Here is a 17,949-nt window from a genome sequence, read left to right as displayed (position 1 = left end):
GTAAATATAGTGTAATAATAATAATATGAACAGTGTAAATCCGCTGCGGAGTTGAATGATCAGTGCTGGTTGAGAGTTACCATAGACCCTCAGTACAAACATCACTGTTCAGCCTTTGTGTTCATTGTCTGCTGATGTTTGATCAAACCAGCCAATCAGCAGTGTGATTCATTGAGCTCTGGTCCTGTAGGGTCTGCTTCCAGAGCCACAGCACTGTCACGTGTCATGACAGATTCATCCTGAGCTTTAGTGTTTGGCACAGTGCTTATAGTTTATGGATGAAATATTTTGAGATTTGAGGTAGCGACCTTTCAGTGACCATCCCATCATTAACCCCTAAGCTACACCACACCGGCCAACCTTGCGTGGAAGTGAAGAAAGAAACGCATATCTATCTTGGAAAACATGGATTTTGTTTTAGCGTTTTGTTCTGCCATGGTGTTATGGCAAATGTGATGCTGTTTTTTGATTGAACTGTCACTGTCATGTACACATTTATGGCTTGCAGACTCTAAACAATTGTATATCAATGAGAAGTTGAACATTAAATGTAGAATTGTACAGCACACTTAATTAAAAACAAAGGATTTTGTACTTTTCAAAGTAAATTTTTTGATTAGCAATCACCATATTTTGTATGTAAATGCACTTAATGTTGCAATATTGATTTTCTTTTCCATCAATAGTGTTTAAAAACTAATGTTATTAATCGTCAATAAGCTAGTTAAGAATAATGTCATATTTGTGGCAGGAATGTTTAGTACAGGGGTCATCATATATACAGCCCTTATTGTTGAGCATTAGCATCATATCTGCTCAAAACCAATCTTTTAGCGATTTCAGCACTCTAACTAACGTACAGAGTAAAAATGAATACACTCTTATTGGTAGATTGATCAGATTAGCCTGAATATTTAAGAAACAGGACAGCGTGTGTTTCTGACACTGAGATATTGGGCAAGCTTTCAAGGTTTTGTCCGGTTATTTCCTTTAGCATGTATTGCATCATGGTCTGGTCTCACGCCGGCCATAGCATTGACATCAGTCATGTTGCAGATGTTTTCCCTGACAGTTTCCTAATAAGAGGACAGACCCTGTGGAGTAACCGGACTCTTAATGTCTCAGGACACTGGGATAGAGCAGCTCAGTAACTCTGGTGCGGATGCATGATTAGGACTAAAACCATAGGCTAACTGCTGATTATTCCCTTGATATTGTAGTAATGTGGATGACTTGGAGACACTGCTGTGTTGAGCAACTGCATGTTATATTCTTAATGATGCTGCACTTTCAAAACAAACTGTTCCTAAACATGTTTTAAACATCACTTAAATAAATCTGTTGAGTAACCATTCGCTGCTATAAGAAATAAAATAGTTGCCAAATTATATGCAACATAAGAATAAACATGTTTTACTTTTTAAAATGCTTGATCTGACATTAAAGAGCACCAAAACCACATGTATTTTTTGTATTTCGTGATAGAATTAACATAATTTGAAAGCTGAGGCTTTCCTTATGCTTGAATGTTCAAAAATCACATGATTTTCCTCATATTCTCCATTGTTGCGGCTCCTCTCTTCCCAGTCTGTCAGTAACGCTCCGTTTAGTTCCTGTCTCTATGAAGCCCCTCCTTCTTAAAAGCACACTGTGCTCTGATTGGTCGGCTGGATCGGTGTGTTGTGATTGGTCGAGCGCTTCGAGTGTGTTTGGGCCATGTCCCGCCCCTTACCATAACCGCCAGTTTAACACACTAATGTTTTCCCTTTATTCTGCAAATGCCTTGGGCGGGAATTATTTAAATGAGGAATATTGTGACGTGTTCGTTCCCGGAAGAAACTAAAGACTACAATGGAGGCGTTAGGGAGTTCAGAAACCGTGCACTAGGGGTGTAACGGTACACATATTCGTACCGAGAATTTTCGGTACGTGTCATTCGGTTCGGTACATGTGTACCGATGAACAAGAGTTGTAGCCAGGGATGGAAATTAGCACCCGCCACCAGCCAAATGCGGGTGATTTTGTGTTGTGGCGGGTAAACTCGCTTCACCTACCGGCCACCGTGGCGGGTAAATAAAAATAGCATACTGTTTCACATGGACGGCGGACACTTTTAGAGGAGGCACACCTTCAAAAAAATTTGGCATTACATCGAAGGTAAAAAAACGTTTTTTTAAAGAACGATGGAGAAAAGCAGACAATGGGGAGTCCCGAGATTGGTTAGTTTACGACGAGACAAGGTGGACCTTAAATTAAAAACGTTAAATTAAAACCGTTATTCAATCACTGTTTAACCTAATACAAATGACTGATAAAATAACAGATTAAAATATAAAATAAAATATAGATTTTAATAGCTTGATGCTCTTTAAATATTTTGTTGCATTGTAAAAAGTGTCGGTGCATAGGACGGACCTATCCGCGATCGCTCTCCATGGTTCTGACCAAAGAAGAGCGCTTTGGAATCTCCATTACGCATCATACCGTTGTCTCTTAGTGCGCTACGAAGACTCTTGAGGTATAACTTAACAAAAGGTACCTATACTACCACTAAAGGTATAGCCTACCATTGGCGTCTTCAGGGCTATCATCCACTCGCGAGGCAGAGGCGCTGGCGCCCTCCCAGCAACGGCGCTGTTCGCCGAGAAAGATATGATAGGCCTACATCATGAGATGCGCAAATATGTCTGGAGACATGACATGTAAGACATGATTTTGACCACTTCATTGAGTTTTGTTTTGTAGAAAGGCTCTTTTTAAAAGATTTTCGTTTTGTATAAATTGTATCTTAATTTTGATCAATGTTTTATCAACGAATTGACTGTATTTATAATAAATAATAAGAAAATATATAGCAGACAATGTATTAAGGCGCCGGCATGATCACTTGCATTGCATGTGAACTGGAGAGCGCCGAAACTCAGCTTGTGCCTCACAGATTTGAGAAATATAGGCTATATATTACAGAAAGCTTGAAATGTCTACTTTTAAACGAAAATATTCAAAACCAAAAGAAATAGGCTCTCTGATTGTGAAATCCATATGAAATGTGCATTTCTCTCTGGCGTTCATGGCGAATCCGCAAAACACCAGTTTATTAATAAATAATTAAATGTCTCCTTGCTATTTTAGACGCATTAATTTTCATTACTTTTACCGGTTCTTTGTGGCAAGCTTTATGCGTGCGGTCGTGCGCTTGAGTGCGGCTATATTACGTAAACGCGCATTATCCTGTAGACTATAGCCTATTTAAGCATAATTAAAATAATATACAGGGGCGATTTGTCCACGAATGGCTTAAATGAACAACAACTAGTCGACTAGAATTTTTTTTAACTCGGAGGCAGCCCTATTCCACATATTTTCGAACCAGGATCAGGCCATTCTGGGTTGAGCGAGCGACCTTGCGGAATGAGCGAGCTATTCAGAAATGCGTTCTCCACTCACGAGCTCTGATCGGAACAAACCCGTCTGCTGAATTTGCGCAGAAACATCAAGATAGACATAACCAGCTTTTTAAAAAATTTAAAACTAAACATTTAGACTATTTTAGCACAAATTATGATCTTATTGACGATTTTTTATAGTTCTTGACAAAATTAGAATATATAAACTTTTTTTTTTTTTTTGAAGACAAGTTTTGGGTGGGCCTGTTGAAAAGTGAAGTGGGTGGGCCTACTAACGCACCCATAATACCTTGCCTGGTGTGTGTATAAGAACGAAAGAGAAAATGTCAGTATTTAATTGAGACTTGAGATTAAATAAACTGATTAAGTATTGTAGATCTTGTAGTATTAATTTTCACATGCAGTTACACATTGTAGGTTAAAAACAAGAAAGTGGCTGATAAAAACATTGAGTGGCTGGTAGATTTTTAAATCCACCAGCCACAGTGGCCTGTGGACAAAAAAGTTAATTTCCATCCCTGGTTGTAGCCCATTAACCACTTAACCACCAGTCATCGCAGTAAGCTCTGTGTGTGTGTGTTGTTACTTTCATTAAGAAACAAAGTCTCATCTCTTAAATTCTGTCCATTTTATCACGAAATTCAAACAATAAATGCCGTTTTGACACTCTTTGATGTGGCGTGACAGATAGGCTTATATAGTGCATATATTTAGTTGCTATATTTGACTAAATCTGTCTTGATTATTAATAATCAATATAAGGCTCCCCATATAGTTTACTGCATTAGCAGAGATAGATTTTTAACTTATTTAAAGGCACAGACACAATTTGTTCAGTAAACCACTGTTTAACAGCCGAGGTGTGTCCGTAACGGCCATGTTGACGCACGTGATGTGCGCTGATATAGAGAATAACTCCCGCTGGAGGGACTACGTGGATCTTTGAAAACAGTTCAATATGGATAAAAGCATAACAGGACCCCTTTAAAAGTTTTCATATAGGAGCTGAAAACATATAGGAGGTGAAAGGAGTTTTCATAGGCCACATTCACTGTTTTTTGATTTTGATTTTTTTATTAATTTATTCATTAACTTGTTCGTTTTTCAAATGGTATATTAATTTTTCAAATGGCATATGGTTATTATTCAGCCGTAGAGTGAACGCTTGAAACAATCCCCTGGCCTTAATTATGCAGTCCTGTTCTCAAGTTTATGAACCAGCCTTCAGGGTTTGACCTTTGACCTTTGGGTTACTGACCCTTCAGTCAGAGAGTGATTATGACCCATGCAGCAGCTGTAGGGATCGTGTGGTAGCAGTGCTGTGACATCAGCCTCAGCTCTCGAGTTTGCCTGTATGGTGTGTTATTTTCCTGCTGTTATATAAACGAGCGGATTGGTTCATCAGTGCTGTGGTCGTCCTGCGCTGACTCCAGTCTCTCAGCACACGTTTCCAGCATTTCTCTTACTGTCTTCATGCAGAGCATTTGAACTTGAAGCATTTTCATTGACTGACTGCTTTTTAATGGAGTTATTTTTGTCTTTCATCCGCAGTATTGAAACCAGGCATAAGAATGGGGCTGACTTTGCTGTCATTAACTCATGAAAAGATCATAATCTCCTCAACATTCATCTTCATACAGCTGTACTCATGTAGAAGAATCTCACACGGTGTCAGGTGTTTATAATGGAGATATGTAACTGATCAAATCATATAATGTGCTATAAACTAGGGCTGGGTATTGACACACATTTCACAATTCGATTCGATTTCGATTCAATATTGATTATTTTGGATATCAGGTACAATACATGGCAAATTCTCTCAAGGAAAACAAATCTCTCCACTAATGCTGTAAACTATGGGAGTCAGTGGAAGCCTATAGGCTTCATTAGCCTACTATAATACTGAAGGTAAAAATGAACTGATTTGTATACAAACACTTAAATTACACTTTTATTTATTTTTATTATAATAAGTTATATGAAATATAAACATTTAAATGGTGGCTGTCATAAACTTTCCAGATTTATTCAAAGATGCATTCAAAATTGAAGAACATTAAAAATTGTAATGAATATGTAATATGGTGCATATATTTAGCAGAATTAACTCTCTAGAGTTAATATGTCTCGCTGACTAACGAGTGTATGGTCACTGGATATGGTTTTTCTGAGGTAAATGTGACGTTATATGACATTGTTTACAAGCTGTTTTACTGACGTCTTTCCACGGTTGAAACACTGATTGGGCGACTCCATGTCACATGATACGGACTTCGATAAGTTGTACTCTATCTTTTAACACACTTTCAGACGCTCATTCATGTTTATTTCGCGCTGTAACTGGTGTTATTAAGGTGGAAGAGAAGATCATGTGCTTCTCTAGAGCTGAGATGAGTCAGAGTGATCTCACGCCACAGCGACAAAACGCTATTGTTTTTTAATTTCGTAAGAAAATGGACGTAATTTGAAATCTGAGACTTTGTTTTATATCAATAGTAACGAAGCACAACGATTATTGTGATTTATTGGATGGGATGCGCTACAATGTTCCATTCATTCATCAACTGAAAACAGGATGACTAATCGATTCTTGGGATTTAAGAATCGATATCGGTTTGTAAAAATGAGAATCGATTAAAATTGATTTTTTTTTTTTTTTACCCAGCCCTACTATAAACCTTTAAAATAATTTTACCTCCTTAATGCAATTTATTTCCTAGTGAAAATAGAAGAAATCAAAGTCACCCGTAATAAAGTTGAGGATATTCTCTGAGGTGTGAGGAATAATGACGGATTTTGCTCTTTTATCTTTGGTGGATTGGCTGGATGGTCATGTGTGATGATGGATGGTCATGTGTGATGATGGATGGTCATGTGTGATGATGGATGGTCATGTTTGATGATGGATGGCGATGGGTTGAAAAATATATAAATATTAAAGAATGACATGAATTTAGTTTGATTTCATGTTGATTTGTAAGCATCATAAATATGTTTCAGACGTAACTAGATCAGGTGTGTTTCATGTGTCTGGTTAGGGCTTCACCATAAGGAGGAAGAATGTTAAATGTGATGATATGAGTCAAATCAATTTCAGTAATTCAGTTGATTTAAAGAAAACGATGACACATCCAATACCTTCCCTAGTAATCAGGCCATCGCTGCTGTTTCTCCAGAGCAAGGCTTCTACTGAAGGGACATTGTGTTAAAGTATTATCCACTATTGATGAAATTTACAATTAACTTTTTGCACATCAAGATGGGAAGAGTAAACCCTTCAGAGCTAACACACTAGTTCCAGTACCAGTTACGTCATTTTCATGCATTACTGATTGACAATACTTGCTTGTAATTGAATTAGCTCTTAATAAATAGTCTAGTGAAGTGATAGACAGCGTAACTCGAGCACAGCACGTCTCACAGGACAGGACCGTTTGCTTTTCTGAGGTGAGAAACGTTCATTTCGTAACAAGTTAGGAAAATAACGTTCAAATAATGTGACAACATCTCATTTGACAGCAGATTCTGAATCAGGACAACATGTTTTTCTCTGGCACTCTCAGTCTTTACTTAAACTGCGTCCAAAATAATAGTCATTTTTACAGAATGACATTTCTTGACTGTTCATTGACTGTTGTTTTGACTACACACTCCGCTACACACTCCGCTACACACTCCACGACCCACTCAAAATGGTTTTGCAACCCACCGATTGAGCAACACTGTTCTGAAGGAAGAGCCAGTTTAACTGGCTACTGTAGTCCTGGTTTGGGAGGAGGGGGAGATCTTCCCATACTTGCAGACTATTCGCTGGACGTTGCTCTAGCATGTTGTGCTCTAGCATGTTGTGCTTGAGCTGACTCGAGAGGTTTGTTGTATTTTCCCTTTGAGAAACCGCCCGCGACCTACATGACTGAGTGCACTCGGCTTATAACCAAAATACTCTCACAAGGTGCTTCCTTATTTTGACAGCAGGCTTGGCACCGCTTGGCTAATGACACACTTTAGTGCATTTTAGGGGCTTTCCCACAGTAGCAACTAAATACTTCTGCTCTACTGATATAAAAAATGTACTTAGTTCAGAATTAGAGATGCACCAATTGAAATTTTCTTGGCCGATTTCCGATTTTCTTTTTTGTAATGCCAAATTTGAGTAAAAAGACAGTAATAAAATAAGTTTCATAAAAAATTAATTTATAACAATAAATAATAAACAAATTTCAAACAACAGCAAGAGAGAAGTGAAATAAACATGGCTTTAAGTTTTTGCTGGTGGACGCGCAGTATATTCAGGTAAGAAATAAAGAAATAAAAATAATCAAATGTAAAATAACACTGGATAGTCTTCATTGTAAAAATTAAATACATATAATTAGTTACAAAAGTTACTTAGTGAAGAGCAGCGAGTGTTTTTGTCAGTCTTTCGTTCTTTGATTAACATGGCAGACAGAAGCAGGTTTATTAGGCTACTGTCACTTTAAGAGCTTATGCACAGATCCAATATACTGATACACAACATGCGTTATCTTTCTCAACTAATTAGGTTTCAAAACTGACTGTGTTTAACTGAATACTCTGCTAATATGGGCATTTTCACATCATTTTGTGTGTATTGTGTTGACACTTTTGGTGTGAACACGAAACCTGCGGGAATTAGTCAAATGATGCGCAGTACAAGCACTATTTAACCGGAGTGAATGAGACGAGTGAGTGACAGGAGGCGGGTGTGTGTCACTTCACACAGAGAGAGATTGCCTGTGCCACTGGCAACATTACCGGCCCGGGCCGATCATGCGGATAATCTGCCGGTTTCGGGCCCTGGCTGGTCGATCGGAGCATATCTGTTTATAATTCCTATTTCTCTGGCTGATATGGCAGTGGTCTGGGATTTTAAAGTATCTCTGTGGATCCAGTATCATGCAGACACAAAAGATTTATTCCTCAACTAAAAGTGTCTGAAAATGAGATAAAGGGAGTAGTATTGGGCCAGTCATGTGATCTCAACATGTGAGCTTCACCATGAAGCTAACAAACTCATTTTGGGTTTTGGGAATCTTTGTTACTTACTTCATCTTTAAGTGTTGCTATTAATAAGACTCTGGCTAGTTTTACATCAAATGCATTTGTTATTTTAAGTTGGTAGGAGTGCGACAATCTATATTCCATCTATACATTATTTTTGTAATTCTTTTCCAAGTTTTCATGAGCTTATATTAAGAGACACTACATAGAATATTTGCATTTAAAATTCATTTGTCTCTCCACATAACCATTTGTAATGAACTAGTAAAGACAAAATACTTTTTTTTAAAGAAATTGGGAGCCGTTTCAGGACCTGAAATGTACACTTAACCTTTTAATAAATGAATAACCAACTCATACGCTTTACTATGTATTCAGTTTGATGATGGCAGATAAAACTCTTGTTCTGATGGGATAACGGCCGCAGTTTTGCCTGAGATTTTACACGGTTTGATGTTATACGAGATGATCACCTGAGGCGATCACGACACAATCTGAATTGTATTTTGATTGTAAAACCCTTTAAAATGGTGTACCGTCTTAAATGAAGTGTAAACCTGAACCGTGCTCTGCTCTAGCTCTTAAACGTGCTCAGAAATAGCGTGTTATTCCTCTATTCTCTGAGAGTAATTATTGAGTTAGAAGACAGAAGATCACAGGCTGACACGGTGTCTATGGCTCTTAAATACATGTTCTACCCTGAGGGCGAAACCTCAAGACTGCTCACTGGTATGACGAATCTGGATTGTCAGAATTGGTTCATCTTCATGGTTTTTCCCAGTTCGCCCCTAGTTTGTGAACTTCTTGTCTTTAAAGTCCCCCTGTGGTGAAAATCAGGCTTTTAATGTTGTTTGTGTCTATGTGGTGTTTTTAATGTGCTTTAAGACAAACCATGTGTAAGTTCATAAGTCGACAGCATTGCTGAGTATTTTCTCCTTAAAACTGCAGTGAACCAAAGACAGTCTCAAACACACGCTTTGAAATCGCTGGTGTTTCTGACGTCACAAACTACCTTGTAACCAATCAGATCAACGTGTGATCGTCAACCAGTGGATCTCTGAGCTGAGTGAGTGAGTGGAGGCGGGGCTCATTTGCATATTCATAGAACCGCGTATACTAAATGAGTAGTGGCAGGTGGAGGACATACGGCGTCCTAAAATTAAATTCAACACCATTGTTTTCTATGAAGGTACTCAAGGGCATCCAACAGTGGTGTCCAGCTCTGACTTCTGTGGCTACTCAAAATTCTCCAACTCCATTTAGCTCCAATCACATGTTATTTGATTAACTTCATGTTTTCTCAAAACTAAGCCTTCAAAAGTTGTTACCAAGGGACACATGTAACATAGAATAGAAGATGCGAGTCAAATTCTGCTAAGAGAATTAATCTGCCTAATTAAACGTAACAAATCATGTAAAAATCTATCATCTTTTATTGGAAAATTAAACAACATTTTATCAAACTGTAATATTTGTTTTAATCTTATAAGCAACCGAGAAGATAGTATTCAAACTACATTAATAAAATAAAATAAAGTTGATAAAACATCAGTCAAATTGGCCGACTACAGCGACTCCTCTCAGGATCACTCATTTAATAGTTCATCTGTTGCCAAAATTAAGGTCAGTCAAAAATAGAAAATTGGTGAAAATATTCAAATCCGGAATGTCAGAATCCGAATGCGTAGTTCGTGATGATAAATGTCTGTCAACACAAACACCTGTTGAAGGATGTTCACTAACCCGGTGAAGTTTCTTTTTCTCTTTATCTGCAGTGTGTGAAGTATCCCTGATCATTCACCTTCAGTTTCAGCGAGGGAAGAACATTCACACTCGTGACTCGCGTGCATTATGTATTATGTACGTTATCGTCTCTGACAGACAGCATGTTGAAGCCACTCAGGCCGCCATTTTTTCCCTCTGCTCGGAAAGCGATGATAGATACAAAACATTAGTAGTGAGGAAATGCGTGAACTCGCTGAACCTCTGCTTCTCCTAAATTCGGATCGTAAGGTAATAATGATTTATTTCTTAGCCGGCAAGTATTCAGTGAAGTGATTGATGGCCATGACTGAGTTATGCCTGTTTTTAGTTCTAATATTCTGTCAGCCTGCATAAGTTTTTGATGGACATGATAACATGCATAAGAGGTGAACTATGTTTGATTTTGGGGTAATTATAAAACATGCTAGCCTGACAAGCCAGACCCACATCAAGATGTTGGGTCTGGGAACACACCATTGGCAGGACTCAATCCGAGGGGTGGGATAAACCGTTGTCTTTCAGATTCCCTCGGCACGCAATAGGATAGCGCTACAACTAACCAGAGCGAAACTGGCAAAACACATCTTCCTTTTTTAAGAATGACTTCAGTGCCGTTCTTTGTTCTTTTCTCAAAGAACAGCTTAACTCCAAGTCCTCCAGAGTCGCGGCTAAAGCCGATTGGAAAGACCGCTGTTCGCCAGCATCAGCTCTTCTTTGTTTTCAAGTAGCAGGGAACCGTCACAACTCTGCCGTCATTATGTTAAGCCCGCCCAGCCTACTCTATACACTGGCTGATAAATCACATTTGCTGCTGCTAGAAGTTCGAAATGCCTTAGTGTAGTTCATTATACTTATTTTATGGAATGATGTTTATTTTGTGGCTTAAATAAATTACATTTTACTCAGAGACTGACATGTTTACAGTAGCTTGTCAAAAATGTAACATTCAGCTGTCGCAAGTTCATTGACTTTAAAATCAAGTTTCCTTTTTTACCAGGAAAGGAGTGGTTTTGATGCACAAAGTTGTCTCTTATAACAAAAATCTTTTATTTAAACCCATAAAAATGCAAGTCCTGTTTTAAATAATAGTGAAAAATCACTTTTTTAAACTATTGTTCCAGTTTTGCAGATTTTGACTTCTGAAGGCAATTTGTCAGTATCAAGTTTGTTTGACAGCACGAGCAAAGCCTTGGCTACGTTTACAGAAGTTTCGTAATAAATGTCACTATTTATAATCTTTCAGTTGGCAGAGTTGCACCACTTCATATAAACCTTCAAGCTCCTCATTGTCACATTGTTCTTCTTTTTAAGAAGTGCAAGACCTTTGTGAAACTTTTGTCTGTAAGAATGAAGTGTTCTGTTTGAACAATCAGTCAATGAAACCATGAGCCTTGTGACATAAACCAGTTGCTGCTTCATCTGAAGTGACTGAAGAAAAAAAGACCACTCATTCATTGAAGGAATTGCCAGAAAAATAACATTATTTGTTAATAATTTGTTGAGAATGTCCAAATAAGAAAGTTCTTATAAAACTTTTCATTTTAAATGTAAAATATCTAAAATGTCATGTGGTGTAAGCATCATGTAATAAGTAATAACCTATTGAAAAAAACTTGTATAGTATTAAAAATTAATAGAATAAATGTAATAAATTTCGATTTTTGGGGGAGTTGTACCACATGACATTTTACAACCTGATAGGGGTGAAAAAATATTGTGTATCACAATATATCGGAATACAAAAATGCAACAATATGTATCATGTATAGTTCACTCAAAATAGAAATAACTGTGAGAAAAAAATGCACGTTTTCAGAGTTTTAGTGTCAGTACTACATTAAACTACTATATATAATGTTGAATATAATGATAATAATGCGGTGGAGGAATATTTGTGGGTCCTGATAATGGCAAATGTCTGATGTTATCAGTAAAAAGGCCTACATTATTATACATATATCTAGTCATTGACAGAGATCAAGCATATTCATCTAAAATAATTCAGTATTTTCAGTTCCAGAATCATGAATATTGTTATTCTGGCGTCTCTATTGTCCTGAGCTTTGGGTTTCAGCACCAAGTCCAAGAATATTCAATGTAACACCAAATTTAGCATTTTAATCAACAGAACATTTCATATGTCTTGGAGTATCGCAATAATATCGTATGGTGAGTTCAGTATCGTGATCTGTGTCGTATCGTGACATGAGGGTATCGTAACAACCTGATTAACCTTTTTGACTGGGAGTTTGACTTTCTATTTTGTGTTGTGCTTGTTTTTCTGCCGGCTGTGTTTGCAGTGGATTTCACCTGAGGATATTCTGAGCTAGTCAAAGCTGATAGCATTCATTCCATTCCTGTGTCTATGCCTAAAAAATGCTGTCCAAGCATCATCTCACGAGGTTTGTAGCTGCCGCCGTAACAGGATAATGAAAGCTCAGTGAGTTTTCTTCATAACCGCTGCGAGAACATTGCATTCATTACGCTCAAAACGCTTTGAATGGAAACACATTCATTTCACAATGTTTTTTTCCATGGCCATAAGTAGATAACATTACTTACTAAACAGAGTGTTTCTATCTCCAATCACTGGTGACCTTTAAACAGACTCGTGTCTTCAGTGGAGATCTCAGTCAATAACTGGGTTTATCACACCAGATTCCTGACGGGAAGCTGCTGTTAGTGTCAGGAATGGGATCCTTCACTCAGATCCGACTGAAACATGCTCTTAGACACGTTAGACTTTGAGCTTGTTTTATAGACTGTGTCTGATAAAGATGTCTGATTTTTCCACAGTCTATGAACTCTGATCTTAACAAACAAGGGAAAACAGGCCAGCCTAAACTCTGAGGTCAGGTTTTCAGTAATGCTCCGGACTTCTCTTGTGAAATTGAAAGTGGACAGCGTTTCGAGTTCAGTTCCAGTAATTCCTCCTGCTCCGTCATGTGGCTCGAGTGTGGTCCATTACTCGCCAGATACAAAAGACACTGGTATTAAAAAAAAATCAGCCGCTTCTGGAAACAGAAACATTCCTGAGGTCGCCGGCATCGAGTCATAGTGACCGGCCTCCTGCGGGAGCGCCAGGAACGCTGGATTCACACTCACAGTCTTATACTCATGCTGGAGTTAAACCAACAGCTTTTCCTAACATTAAAAGGTTCATTTACTCACCAATGGCCCAATGTGACCGACTTTCTCCTGTGGAGCTCAAAGGATGTTTAGCACAGTGTTCATCTAGTCTAGTCCTCTGGAGTCGTATGTTCTCTGTGTGAGGTGCACACCAAAATACAACTGTTCACAGAAATCCTTATTTGCATTTCTAAACTTGGGTTTGTTTCCATTTAGCATCATTGTTGCGAAACCTGCCGCGACACGCTTTGACTCAGTACATTTGAATATGTACAACTACAAAATAGATGAGAGAGCTGTGGAGGAGGGGGGAGACTTTCAATGACAAATAACTTCTTCTCACAAAGCTATCATATGGCATTTAATATTCAACAATATTACTGATCTCCCTGCATTGACACCATTGTATGAGAACTGAACTGAGCTGGACGATGACATCACTGTTTTCTCCAGAGTGGCTATATATATATATATGCGGTGAATGCGGTGTGTTATTTCTTGATAACCGCTGCTAAGTATAACACACCGTTGCCATGAAAAACAGAGCGTTGCTATGGACGCAGGATTCTAACCGTAGACACGGAACGGACTATTTTCTTTAGCGGAAGCAATACAATCGTTTTTAAATCAATAAACTCCTTTTTTAAATCAATATTTTGTGTCAAATTATTGATTTATTTGGTAGGGGTTGTATTCGCTATAACAATCGCTCTACATTATCCCTTATATGTGTATATATATATATATATATATATATATATATATATATATATATAAATAAATGAACTCAATTAATTACTTTTTTACAACAAAAATGAACCATCACTGAACTTGGTAGGGGTTGTGAGAGGATTGTGAGACTATTTTCTTCTAGACACAAACTTTGTTGCAGTATTTTCCTGTTATCTCTGTAAAGCTGCTTTGAATCATCCTGTATTGTAAAAAGCGCTGTATAAATAAAGCTGACTTGACATGAGAAGATGAATATGGCGCACAAGTCATTTTGTTTTGACAGCATCCATCATGTAAAACTCGTTTTAACTTGTGTTTCTTTCTCTCAGTGTACTTTAAGCTGCACTGAATTTGGAAGAATTCCTCTCTTTGGTCATATGCACATCTGGTAACTGAAAGACTGAGGGCCTTATTTTAAGGATCTAAGCTCATGGTCTAAAGCGCACGGTGCAAGCGCACTTAGGTCGGTCCGAATCTACTTTTGCTAGTTTAACGACGGGAAAAATGGTCGGCGCTCCCGGCGCATGGTCTAGAAGGGTCGTCCTTATTCTCTTAAAGGTATAGTGGAGGATTTTCTTTTTCCGGGTGGATCATCAAGACTATTGGTCCTCCTAATTGTCAATCATTCTGGTGATATGTTTACGTAAGGCCGTCATACGTGCTCGTCCTTTCTGCGCATGCGCACTTTCAGGTGTATATGTGTGGTGAGCTACGGTTTCAGCCATTCATTGAAGCTCGCTGTTCTCACCGGGTTTTTTCAAAATGTCTGAGGGTCGCAAGAGAAAAAGTGTCTACGAATTGTATGACAAGAAAAGAAAGGCCTCTGAAGAAAGAAACAAGACCAGAGTGTTTTTGGGAGAATATTTCACACGCTGGCGTGCGCTAAAAGCACAGGTTGGGCTTCCCACTGATGCCTCAGTCGCGAAGTTTCTACTCGACAGGTAAAGTTTGGCATGCTATTTGGAGAAATCCATTTAAAATCACTGCTAGTAAAAGTTAATGTAAGCTATGATTAGCGATGCTAGCGTTTAATAGGCGTTCCCTCTCGGGAGCAGGTAGAGTGTTGCGCATGTGCATTTTTTCAAAAAGTGGAGAGGGCGGTTCTTTTCTAGCCTGGTTAAAACCAGACCCTTCTCAGTTGAAACTGAGTATAGGGTCTGGGGAAGCTATGTAGACAAATCATTTCCAAAGGGGCGTCACCAACCGACGTAGCTCAAATTCCTCTGGGCGCAATTGGATAGTCATAAAACCAATCAGATCGATGAAGGAGATGACGTATGCTTCGAGTGTTGTTCTTTGCTCCGGTTTTAAAGGGATAGTTCACTTTGAAATAAAATTTTGGTATGTTTTAGCTTACCTCAAGGGCATCCAAGATGTAGGTGTCTTTTTTTCGTGTCAATTTTGATATTTTTAGGTCAAACCGTTCTTGTCTGTCAGTCATATAATGCAGGTCTATGGTCACCACCTCAAAGAGCATGCACAAAGTCCAAATTAAAACAATTCCCCATCGTCCAAATTAAACAATTCCCCATCGTAAGTACACATTGATGGCCTAAGACACGAAACGAGCGGTTTGTGTGAGAAAACGAACAGTATTTATATCGTTTTTAGCTCTTATACGTAGCCGCGTCCAAGTGATCTGAGGGCACACACCTGGTTCTCAGACCAGAAGCCCATGGGTGCAAATGCATTTGCTATTTAAACATCGTGGTGCAGGATGTGAAAATGAAAATTGCGTCAGGCTGAAACTAGCAAAACACACTTGTATGATAGTGGCCATAGTCTCTGTTCTGATCTGACGTCATGTCCTCCTGCAACTGATGACGAGCCGATATTTGAACCAGTTCAGTTAACATGATGTCAGTGTGAAGCATGTGAGGTTAACTGTGTCTTGTTCTTGCAGGGAGAAGCGTTTGATCGTGTCGGCGGCTCCTCTGCACACGCACAGAGTGTTGCCAAAGCCAAGTACCAGTTTCTCTTTGGAAACGCAGAAGACACAAGCTCATCAGATTGCGGTACTTTGTTACTTTTACTTGCATGTGATGTATTGTATTCTTACACTAGCCAATTTTCCCTATCGCTTCTGTGTGTGATGCTGTATTTTCTGCTGCTTTTCTTCTAATTGTGTTCATCTGTGTGGTTCTTCATAACGTAATCATTAAAAACACTGATTTTCTTTGTTTTTTAAAAGTCACTGAATCAACCTAAACACATCCATTTATACCAACACAACTATTCATGTGTTGAAGCATATAGAAATGGCTCTTAAGATAACAATTGCAGGTTGCCACTCTATAGCAAACATAACGCTTTACTGGTGAAACCTGAAGCCAGTCAATGAAGTGCATTTGGTAAGACAATAAATAGAGTCATTGGGGATGTTTTTATAATAATAATAATACTCAGTCCTCATACATCATGCACTTTTGAGAGAGGCAACCAATTGGAGAGTAGATCCATAAATTGTCATCAACATGAGTCACCACCAAAATTGTGATTATTGATGTAGTGATAATTATAGCAACATTTAGGCTTCAGTTGAATTCATTCGCAAGGCTCAATCTTAGGCTCCTTGCTTTTTAGTTTGTTTATAAATGATCTACCATGTTGTTGTCCAGATGTTGAATGTCAGCTTTATGCGATGACACAGTAATTCATACATCGGCTAAGTCATCTGCCAAGGTTGCTGCAGTTTTAAATGAACAAATGGAAAGGATATCTATATGGCTCCAGGAAAATCATCTTACTCTGAATGTTAAGAAAACTGTCTTTTATGTGCTTTTCTAATAGAAAGCAAAAAGAAAAAGTAATATTTCGAGTAAATAATAAAGGAATAGAGGAGGCAGATGAGTAAAAATGTTTAGGTATTGTTTTAGACTCACAACTTAAATTTGATAAACATATAAAAAAAGCTCTCAAAAATGGTAAGGATTAACCTAAATTGTTTCAGACTTATTAGAAAATATATCTCAGTTGAGGCAGCACATCTTTTTATGCATGCAATGATCTTGTCCCGCATTTCATACTGTATTACAGTTTGGACTCAAACAAGTGATTCCTTAATGAAAAAAATTTAAATGTTGTATAATCGACCAATAAAATTAATGGATAAAAAGCCAAATCGATGGCATCACTGCAACGTTTACTTTTTTTTTTTTTATGCTAAGTTTAAATTTTTTTTTAAATCTGTCATATATAAAATGTATTTTTAAATGTTTGCACAATAAGGCACCATCTGTTCTATGTAAATTGATAAAGAGACAGGATGATATAAGTAGAATCACTAGGAGTTCGGCAGGTGGGAATTTTAGGATTAATTTTTGTAGAACTACACAAGGGCAAAGAGCCTTTTCTGTTGAGGGCTACAAACTCTGGAACCTGTTGCCAAATGAGTTTAAAGGGATAGTTCAGCCAAAAATGATATTAAACCCATGATTTACTCACCCTCAAGCCGTTCGAGATGCATATGTCAATCATTTTTCAGACGAACACATTTTCAGTTATTTTAGAAAATGTCTTCGATCTTTCAGTGGTTATAATGTCAAGTTATGGGGTCCACCTCCTTCAAGTCCCAAAAATGTGCATGCATCCTTCACAAAAGTAACCCATCCGGCTCCAGGGGGATAAACGAAGGCCTTCTGAGGGTAATCCATGCGGTTTTGTCGTAAAAATAATATACATATTTAAAACTTTATAAATGAAAATAACTGGCTTCCGGCAACGGTCGATGCGTGTTCACGGGAGATGGATGCCGGCGTATGACGTAGCGTAGGAACCGTCGTACCCATAACTTGACATTATAACCACTGAAAGATCGAAGACATTGTCTAAAATAACTGAAAATGTGTTCGTCTGAAAAATGATTGACATATGCATCTCGAACGGCTTGAGG

General features: G+C 38.1%; 3 protein-coding genes across 6 annotated transcripts in view; 1 reads left to right on the top strand and 2 right to left on the bottom strand.

Moving 5' to 3' along the window:
* The window catches only part of psd3l (pleckstrin and Sec7 domain containing 3, like), a 134,526-nt gene that overhangs the window by 5,090 nt on the left and 111,487 nt on the right, over window positions 1-17,949 (top strand). For both annotated transcript variants that reach the window (XM_082157334.1, XM_082157333.1), the window contains exon 2: window positions 15,961-16,072. In XM_082157334.1, coding sequence (XP_082013460.1) covers window positions 15,961-16,072 — 112 coding nt within the window. The remainder of the gene's footprint in view (window positions 1-15,960; window positions 16,073-17,949) is intronic.
* The window catches only part of LOC309488885 (uncharacterized protein), a gene marked incomplete at its 3' end in the record, with an annotated part of 61,387 nt that overhangs the window by 12,096 nt on the left and 31,342 nt on the right, over window positions 1-17,949 (bottom strand). The window lies entirely within an intron of this gene.
* sh2d4a (SH2 domain containing 4A) overlaps window positions 1-17,949 on the bottom strand; it is a 74,244-nt gene that overhangs the window by 39,319 nt on the left and 16,976 nt on the right. Inside the window, exon 1 of one of the 3 annotated variants that reach the window (XM_082157353.1) lies at window positions 13,368-13,946. The exons of 1 other annotated variant lie outside the window; for it this stretch is intronic. The gene's annotated coding sequence lies outside the window, so the exon portion shown is untranslated. One more of the 3 variants, XM_082157355.1, reaches the window with a different exon arrangement.

Source organism: Leuciscus leuciscus (genome assembly GCF_965113295.1).
Source record: "Leuciscus leuciscus genome assembly, chromosome: 24".
Taxonomy (NCBI): Eukaryota; Metazoa; Chordata; class Actinopteri; order Cypriniformes; family Leuciscidae; genus Leuciscus; species Leuciscus leuciscus.
This window is presented reverse-complemented; position numbering and strand designations above follow the sequence as displayed.